The 9,190-nt window shown below is 50.0% G+C and overlaps 1 protein-coding gene across 4 annotated transcripts in view; it reads left to right on the top strand.

Moving 5' to 3' along the window:
* Positions 1 to 9,190, top strand: part of Fah (fumarylacetoacetate hydrolase) — a 31,938-nt gene that overhangs the window by 19,284 nt on the left and 3,464 nt on the right. Inside the window, exon 14 of one of the 4 annotated variants that reach the window (XR_003377920.1) lies at positions 8,862 to 9,048. The exons of 1 other annotated variant lie outside the window; for it this stretch is intronic. Coding sequence is in view for 2 of the 3 variants with exons in the window: in XM_026784338.1 (XP_026640139.1) it covers positions 8,862 to 8,971 (110 nt within the window). In the remaining variant the exon portion in view is untranslated. Of the gene's footprint in view, positions 1 to 3,752; positions 3,939 to 8,861; positions 9,176 to 9,190 lie in introns of those variants that run through there. 2 more of the 4 variants (XM_026784338.1, XM_005357693.2) reach the window with 2 other exon arrangements.

The following is a 9,190-nucleotide window of genomic DNA, read 5'->3' as shown; positions in this document are numbered from 1 at the left end:
GACTCTCATTGGCTCACGCTGCAGGGACTCTCATTGGCTCACACCGCGGTATTGGCTGTGCACTATTGCACAGGTTACACAGTGAGGTTGGCACTCCGTGCAGGCCTTGCAGACTGTGAATAAGGAAGTCTGGTTTCCCCTCCAGGCAATGGATCTGTCCAGTCCCAATTCTTGTCACCTTGGGGCATCTAAAGCCTAGAGTGTATGTTACAGCTGAAGTACTTGAACTAGTGCTGATGCATATTCAGGTCTTATTGCCCTCTGCTGTTTTACACGGCTGTCTCTAGAGAGATGAGAATCTTGACCTTTCTTTGAGGAAACCTATAACTATCTCCTACCTTCCCGCCTGGTCTGCTCTCATCAGCCACTGGTTTCCTTTTGGGTATCTTCTGCTGACCCGTAGTTCCTTGATGCTGCCCTGGTACCAACAGTCTGTCCTGTGGACTGGAACCTTGGACCCATTTCCTCATCGTAGTCTGCTGAACATATTTTTAAGGTGCCCTGTCCCCTCTGTACAGCTGGTGTGCCCTAGATCGCCTGCAGATCCACAGCTGAAGCCCTCACAGGGCTTCAACAATAGACCTTTCAGTCAGTCCTGCTCACGGGGTCCTCCTGCTTGCTCCACAATGCTCCTATTCTGTCCAAGATCCCCTCCTGGTACCCATCTGCTGCCACATGCAATCTATCACCTCTTAGCATGGGATTCTGCCTGGCTCACTCAGCTTCCTTCTCCTGCAGACCCTCTGCTATCACAGTATCGCTTTTCTTAGAGCCGGTGGACCCCCAACCTCAGCCTGGCACAGCCTTCCCTGCCATCTCTGTCCTCTGCCAGCAGCTTGATGTCATTCACGGTGGTAGCATGACCGTCAGCTTCCGTACCCAGCCAAGGTCTCCTGTTCCTTTCCTGTGCTGTGCTAAGAGCTCGTGAGCTTGATGATCTTCTCTCACAGTTCTGGAAGGCAGAAGTCTGCTGTGCAGCTGATGGGGGGTTGCGCTCCTTTACAGATGTCTGGGGGAAAGGCCTATTCTTGGCCTTCCAGCTACAGTGCCACCAGCAGGGATCTAGTCCCTGTTCCCATCAACACACAGTTTTGTTCTGTTCCTCGAACCTCCCTCCTTGCCTCCTATGACATACTTGTGTAGGTTTCCAAACCCACACACATAGCCTTATTTGAGGATTCTTTCCATAGTCACACCTGAAAGCCTTTACTCTGTGAAGTAGGTGCCAGTGTGGGGTCTGGTATCATTGGAGTTCAGAGCTCAATCTGAAGTGCATAGTGACAAGCTAGGCATACTGTTTAGTGGGCTGAACCAAGGAGAAAGGTACAGTCAGGGCTCAAAACAGCAAGCAGCACCCCAGGGTTGATCACTACCTACTTTGCTCCCACTAATCCTAATTCTGGTTAACTATGTAGAGCCTCATGGTGTCTGTGCTTCAATGTCCATGTACCCAACCAGTTACAGAGGGAAAATATTTTTTTTTTTATTAAGAAAGAAAAAAAAAATTTCCGCCTCCTCCCAGCCTCCCACTCCTCCCACTCTCCCCCCTCCCAACCTCCCCCCCTCCTAACCTGCCCCCCCTCCTCTCTCCCTCCCTCTCGAGTCTGAAGAGCAGTCAGGGTTCCCTGCCCTGTGGAAAGTCCGAAGTCCTCCCCCCTCCATCCTGGTCTAGGAAGGTGAACATCCAAACTGGCTAGGCCCCCACAAAGCCAGAACAAGAAGTAGGATCAAAACCCAGTGCCATTGTCCTTGGCTTCTCAGCAGCCCTCATTGTCCGCCATATTCAGAGAGTCCGGGTTTATCCCCTGCTTTTCGAGTCACAATCCAGCTGGCATTGGTGAGCTCCCAATAGATCAGCCCCACTGTCTCCATGGGTGGTTGCACCCCTCTTGGTCCCGACTTCCTTGCTCATCTTCTCCCTCCTTCTGTTCCTCATTGGGACTTTGGGAGCTCAGTCCAGTGTTCCAGTGTGGGTCCATCGCCAGATGAAGGTTCCGTCCAGATGGGATTCCTCAGCAACTCACAGAGGGAAAATATTAAGAAACATTGTGTCTGTACTGAAAATGGCCAGTCTTCTTGTCATTCTTCCCTACCATACAGTGTAACTCTTGACATCACATTTGTATTGTCTTAGGCACCGTAAGCCACCCTTAGATGATTTGAAGCGTGTAGGGACCATGTGTGTAGGTTCTATGCAGACTGCCCAGGGGCTTACCCTGGAGACGCCGAGGGCCGTCTGTGCTTACTAAATGTCTGCAGTGCCCAGCGGTGTTGGAGGTGTGTCTGCTTCCATGCTTTCTCTTCCTACTCGCCCGAGCCTTTTGGAAATGTGTCGTTGCCCCAGTTCTGCAAAGTAAAAAAACCTAGCGGCCTATAAGGGAGGTGACTCATGGCAGATCGCACAGACGGCAAGGTCAGGATACAGTTCCCGTTGCGAGCTGCTCTCCAAGGCTAGACCTCTGCCTGTCCAGCAAGGACGCCAACTGTTGTATGCCAGCTTTGTGTCTGGTGTTGCTCCAGTGCCCACCAGCCAGCCTCAGGTCTTGCTGTGGGGTCCTGTGGGTTGAGAGAAAGTGCTTTTTACAGTGCTGATATGGAAAAGAGAGAAGAGAGAGAGAGAGAGAGAGAGAGAGAGAGAGAGAGAGAGAGACTGAATAAGCTGCCTCAAACAATGCAGAATTGTCTCTGCAGCTGTCAGGCCTGGAAAAGAGGGCCCCAGGGCTGAGGCAGCAAGCCCCATGGTGTTCTTGATGTTTGTACCACAGAAGGCAGGGAAAGTCCTTTTCTGTGTGGTTGTGGGAAGCAGGATCCACAGGAGCCCTGGTTTGTCCTGCCTTGGCCACGGGGCATAGGACACCAGGACCCGTATACCGCCTTCCAGCTTCACGTGCTCTGGCTCCCCTTGGCTCTTTCCTACTGACTTCCTCTGACTTTCCTTCATCTTGTCATTTCCCCGCTTTCTGCTGTCCTTGATGAGACAAGTCCCTACGTCACTCCCTGCTGACCGAGTATGCGGTAGCTTCTCATGTAGTTCATATGAAACACGGTACAAGGTGTGTCCGTGTGCACTCAGTCCTCATCCTTCACACATGGAGACCACAGCGGAAATCCGCATCCTTATTCAGCATCGCACAGGGTCAGGATTTGAATCTGGGCCCCTGCGCAGGGAGTCACACAGGAGAAGAAAGAAACCAAACACCATCCATTTGAGCAAGTGGCTTCAGGCATTCTGTCCTCTCTGGGCATTCTGCTTTGGACCCGCGGGGATCTGTTCCCGGAGACTGCCACTTCACTGCCCACTGCCCTTCAGCTCACAGTTAGTCGAGACTTCTGTCTCAGCATCTGAAACACTGTGACACAAGCCCATGTCCCTCCGTGCGGTCATGTGACAGTGACATCTCTCACACCTGCCTCTGTGTCTGCTATCCTTCACGGCACAGATCTGCTGCCCATCTGGTCCACAGAACCATTGGACTTTTTGACCTCCTGTCTTCTCAGGATTGTTTGTGTTTTCTTCCACTGGCTGCTGGGTTCTCACTTCTCTCCATTTTTTCCTTCTTCCACTGAATAGCAGGAGGCACAGTTCCAGGCAGGGGACCTGTCTCCAGGGTGGGGGTGTGCAAAGCCACGGGTGGCCTTCCATCCTGAGCAACGGCCGCCTTTGTCTTTATGTTGCCCCAGTCCGTGCTCTGAAGCACCCGAGCCCAGGAGGTCCGCAGTTCCGTGGCTGATCCTGCCCCACTGTGTTTCAGGTTACTGCCAGGGGGATGGCTACCGTGTTGGTTTTGGCCAGTGTGCTGGAAAGGTGCTGCCTGCCCTCTCGCCAGCCTGAGGTTCCGGAAACCACAGACCACAGCCTTGCCTACTGCGGACCCTGCTGCGGCTGCCCTTCATCCGGGAACAAATAAAGTTCTTTGGCTTGTGGGAAGGGCCACAGAGTTCTCTGTCCCTGGTTTTGTACAGTGGGTCGCTGCTCCCATGGTAAACGGTCATTAGTTCGTCTCTTCCAGGTGTAGGGCTGAAGGCCTTGGTAGGGGTTCTTCGTCAGACTCCTCAGGCCTTCAGTTCTCCCTGGAATGTGGGAAGAGAATGGCCCCTAAAGTGTTCAGTACTCCCCAGAGAGATACAACCCGTGTGTGTGTGTGTGTGTGTGTGTGTGTGTGTGTGTGTGTGTGTGTATGTATATGTATGCACGGCATGCATGCATATACACATACACATGTGTATGGATGGAAAGAAAGACACATTAAACACATGTATGCACACACACACACACACACACACACACAGAGGGGCGATTATTATAGAGACTTAAAGCTCCAAATCTGTAGTGCAGGTTATCTGGCAAAATTCTCTTTTCTCTTGTGGCTGTCACCATGTAGCCAAGTCCAACGTGTATACCTGAGCCAAGGACAGAATGAACGAGGGTCCTGGTGCTCATCTTTATCCTTCATACCCATTGGAGCTCAGATGGTGCCCGGCCTCTGTCCCCACCCAATCTACACAGTAGCCTTGGCCTAGTTTCTGAGAGATGGAAGAGGATAAGATAACCATGACTCTCCTTGGGTTAGATGAGTGAGAATCCAGGCCTGCTAATAATTCATGCCTTTCATTATTCATTCATGAGCTTTGTACCTCTCTGACCTTCCCGAGTCTTAGGAGTTTCCTGAGCGCCTCGTTTTGTTTGCTGATGTGTCTCATAACCCTTACTCCTACCTTCCTTTTAGAGGAAATATCTACACAGCAGTCCGCCCCTTCCTCCAGCCTTCCCCTCTCTCTTCTGGAGGGTTCCTTGAGCCTTAGAGAGGATGCTATAGACGTCTGCTTATTTCCTCCCATTTATATCCCAGCGTGGGGCCACTATGCCACGGCAACAGCCACTTATTCTCCAGTTCGACCTTTCATGAAACTCCATAGTAACCCCTGCGCGCTACAAAGAAAAGTTCCCCTGATAGTCGCAGTAATGGCAGGGTATGTGTGCAAATGTTTAGGAGATCATAAGATAGGCACATATTTCTATTTAACAAACAGGAGTCACGTCCCTAACTGCCGGGTTATGCCCTGGCTTACAGTTTCAGACATAGGATACTTCTCATTCCAAACATAGAACAGACCTTAACTCTATTCAGAACGTGGTTGAGTTTCTAACAGCCATTCCACTACTGTGCCAGCAGGCGCATCTTCCCTGGCATGTTGACAGCTTGGTACAGTAGACACTAGGTCGATAATCAAGGAGGACCATCGGTGACAAAGTTTCCTCTGAAGCCCGTATAGCACCTCTGGGTTCTGCAGAACCCACTCAGAGAGGGAGCCTCCAGGTCAGTCTCAGCTTGATTCCTACAGGTCCTTTAGCCAAAGCATGTGTGCTTTCAGAAATACAGACTGAACGTCTACTCCTGGGATTTAACCTACCCAGAGGCAATAGATTTTATGGGTTACAGTGCCCTAGTCACCGCTCTGGGCAGCAATGTGTAGGGAGTGCAGAAGCTGCAGCCTTCCCCCCAGGGGACACTGTTTCTCCATCTACCTTGCCTCCCACCCCCAGAAAGGGCTGGCAAAACTGTAGTATAGAATGGGTTTTTTTTTGAAAGACTTCATTTCAGTGACTGACATACAAAAAGAGCAATATCTACGCCTTTTATATTTTATTTATTTTTTTAAAACTGATACACAAATTGTACATATTTCTAGCATATCATAGGGTGTGTTGATATGTGTGTATATTGTGCAGAGCCAAGTCCGGGCAACCCTATATATCACCCCAAGCATTACTTCGTTGTGGTAGAAACATTCAAAATCCTTTCTCCTAGCTCCTTCGAATCTACAGCATAGAAATACAATAGAACTTATTTCCTTAGGACCCAGTGACCAGGGTCCCCACTCCTCCCCCAGTTTCTGGTAACCACCATTTTCCTCTCAGTTTCTGGGTAAACAACAATTTTGACTCCATCCGTGACATCACGAGTGTTTGCTTTTCTGTACTTGGCTCTGGTTCCATCCATGTCCCAATGACAAGACTTCATCCTTCCTATGGATGAATCAGATCCCACTGTGCTTAGGTACCACATTTTCTTCATCCACTCATCCACTGATGAATATTTATAAGCTTCCCAGCTCTTGGCTATTGTGATTGGTGCTGCCATCAATGTGGGATTGGAGTCCTTAGAAACTCTGGTTTCATTTCCTTTAGATAAACCCCAATGGGGGATCATGTGGCATGTCTAGTTTTAAGATCATAAGGAACCCCATGCTGTTTCTATCATGGCTATGTTAATGTATCTTCCAGCTAGGGGGGGTTGTGACTCATGAAATTGACTTTTCCACCCTTATAATAACCGTAGATGTTCTGGGTTGGGAATCTGTGGGGACTCAGAATGAATGCTTCTACCAGTGAACATGGTGGGAGTCTGGTAACTTGGAAGATGGCTTTTGTGCCATTTGGGGCTTATTAGGTGAACCAGTGTACAGAAAAGGGGATGGCCGCACTGTCCGGCAACGTTTTCCCATAGCCTACAAGCTATGGGATTACTGATATCCCACAGGGGCAAAGGAGCTCCCGCTAGAGCCCAAGGGGTCACTGGGACACTTGATACATTTGTAAGTCTAGGGTTCAAATTCCTAATTAGTTCTGTGGTCTCTGGAGATGATTGTGAAGGACTTATGGAGTCAGTGCCGAAGGACAGGAGCAGGTATCTAACTGAGGCTGCCTGTCTATATCTGTGCCAGAACTGATGTGGAGGTTCGGCGTGATCACTTCCCAGTAGCCTGGGCCATCAGCTGCAGGGACGACTATGGCCATTATCCATCCTACACAGCAGGTCCAGTCCTCAACAACAAGACCATGGGACAGGGACCCGGTCTCATGGACAAAAGACTTGGCAATTATCTCCACTCGATGCTTGAAAGCAGGACTGGCCTCTTTTGAAAACCTCTGGGGTCTTGGGAGGCAGTTATGGGGGCCAAGAGCCATTTGTTTTCATTCCAGCAAGGACATGTGTGGCTAGGGGCAAATACTAACAACACAACGCTGGCCTTATAAGTACAAGGCCGTGAGTTCCATACCCAACGATGCAACTACTCCACCGAAGCAAAACAAATGTAGACATTTGAAAATTAATTAGTGGGGTGGGAGGTATGTGGAGGGAGTGGGAGGAAGGGGGAGAGTGAGAACTTGGATTGGTATGTATAATAAAAAAAAAAAAAAGAGGCCGGACGATGGTGGCGCACGCTTTTAATCCCAGCACTCGGGAGGCAGAGGCAGGTGGATCTCTGTGAGTTCGAGACCAGCCTGGTCTACAGAGCGAGTTCCAGGACAGGCTCCAAAGCCACAGAGAAACCCTGTCTAGAAAAATCAAAAAAAAAAAAATAAAAAAATAAAATTAAATTAAAAAAAGATAGTTTGTTTTTTTTTAAATAAATAAACAAAAAAAGGAAAAAAGGAAATTAATTAGAAAAGTAAAATGGCCTGATGGCAATTTATATGCCATGCTCGGGCAGCTGGGTCCCGCCACTCACATCCATCACACCCATCCTCTAAGCATGCCCAAGGACCAACTTCCTGCTGGTGCCTATCAACTGGATTTCCTGCTTCTGAATATTTTCATTACCCCATTTGTCTCTGGGCCACCTGGGCCCTCTCTGTGGCCGTCTACGGAGATGGACCCACTGTTGAGGTTACACGGGTGTGAAAGGACCGCGTGCCTGCCTTTGCCGAGAGCTTGAGGTGACACCTAGGGACTTCCACACAGCACATCACAGGCAGCAACCAGAACCCAGCCTCTAGATGCCTTTGTCTGGAGATGTTGTCATCCATTCCCTGCCAGAGAGTTTGCCTTCGTCTCTGGCGTGTAGCTGATTCCACAGCTATCCCTTTCCCCAGCCTCTCTTCATTTCCTCTCTGCCAGCTTCCAGCCTGCAGCCTGATAGCTTGCTGCAGTGTTTCCTTCTCTACCCACAGCTACAGGCTTTTGTTCAGCTAGCAGAAACGGATGCGGGTGCTCTGGTCACTAAAGGACCACTTCCTCCATCCTTCAGAACAGAAAGCACAGGAGAAAAAAAACCTTGAAATTCTCCACCTCTCTCTTGCCTGTGCGTGACCCAGCGACAGAGATAGGGACCTCCCTTTCGCTCTTGCCCGAAGTGGGCTCTCAATCTTCCTGAGCCAACCCCAGGCTCAGCCCAGCCACTTCTATCTATCCTTCTCAGCACACGTACAATGAGAAAAAGAAAAGCAACGTATTTGCTGTCGTGGTCTGCACTGCTATGCACATGCACGAGGGGACCCATTTACAAACAGACCTTAAACATGATGAAAGCCGGGGAAGCTGGGAGATTGGCTAGGGAAGCCAAGTATGTGCAAAAGTGGGTGGGGCCAGCAGTGCACAGCTGTGATTTCAGTACTTCCGTCCTGGGTGGCAGGTGGAGAAAGGAGAACCCCTGAAAGCTCGTGGGCTGCCTAACCTGGGCTCTAACGTGGTGAACAAAGAAGAGACTGTCTCAAACAAGGGACAGCTGGCAAGAGGATGGACAGGAGAAGGGAGAGTGCTTTGTTGGCTTGTCAGAAGCTTCTGGAGGGGCGGGGTGGATTTTAAAATCACCTCTCTTTTCTCAAACGTTCTTTCCCCGTGCCGCCGTGAAAACAGCACAAAGAGATAAGGTGAAAAGTACTAGGACATCTAGGTTTGGGACATTGTCAAAAACCAGGGGTCCTGGCAGTGCTTCTCAAACAGGAATGTGCTGTCATCCTGGGGTCTGGCCCAGGCTGCCTAGTCTGATTCTAGTCTACCAAGTCTGTAGGCCTGAGGAAGAAAGAGGGGCTTCTAGCAGGCTCCTCCTGAGAAGGTGTGGTTTTCCCTCAGCAGGCAGTCTGAGGAACACAGCCTGGGGCATCCCGTTTTTTCCCTCGGAAAGGAAAAGGTCCAGAAGCAAGTTTTCAGAGCTCTCTTCTCAATTCCTGCTGCTCTGTCATTAATAGCTGGGAACAGGCCTTGGCTGACTTTGCAAACCCATCCTAACAGGTTCCTGCAGAAATGCCTGCCCATCTGTGAGGTAGGTTTCTGAGGAAGGGCTTGGCTGAAGGTGATGCCTCATAGCCATGTTTGGAGCCTGTGCCAGCTGTCTCTTTGTGCATCCCATTGTGTGTGTGTGTGTGTGTGTGTGTGTGTGTGTGTGAGAGAGAGAGAGAGAGAGA

The sequence above is a fragment of the Microtus ochrogaster genome, chromosome 22, assembly GCF_000317375.1.
Source record: "Microtus ochrogaster isolate Prairie Vole_2 chromosome 22, MicOch1.0, whole genome shotgun sequence".
Classification (NCBI taxonomy): Eukaryota; Metazoa; Chordata; class Mammalia; order Rodentia; family Cricetidae; genus Microtus; species Microtus ochrogaster.
This window is presented reverse-complemented; position numbering and strand designations above follow the sequence as displayed.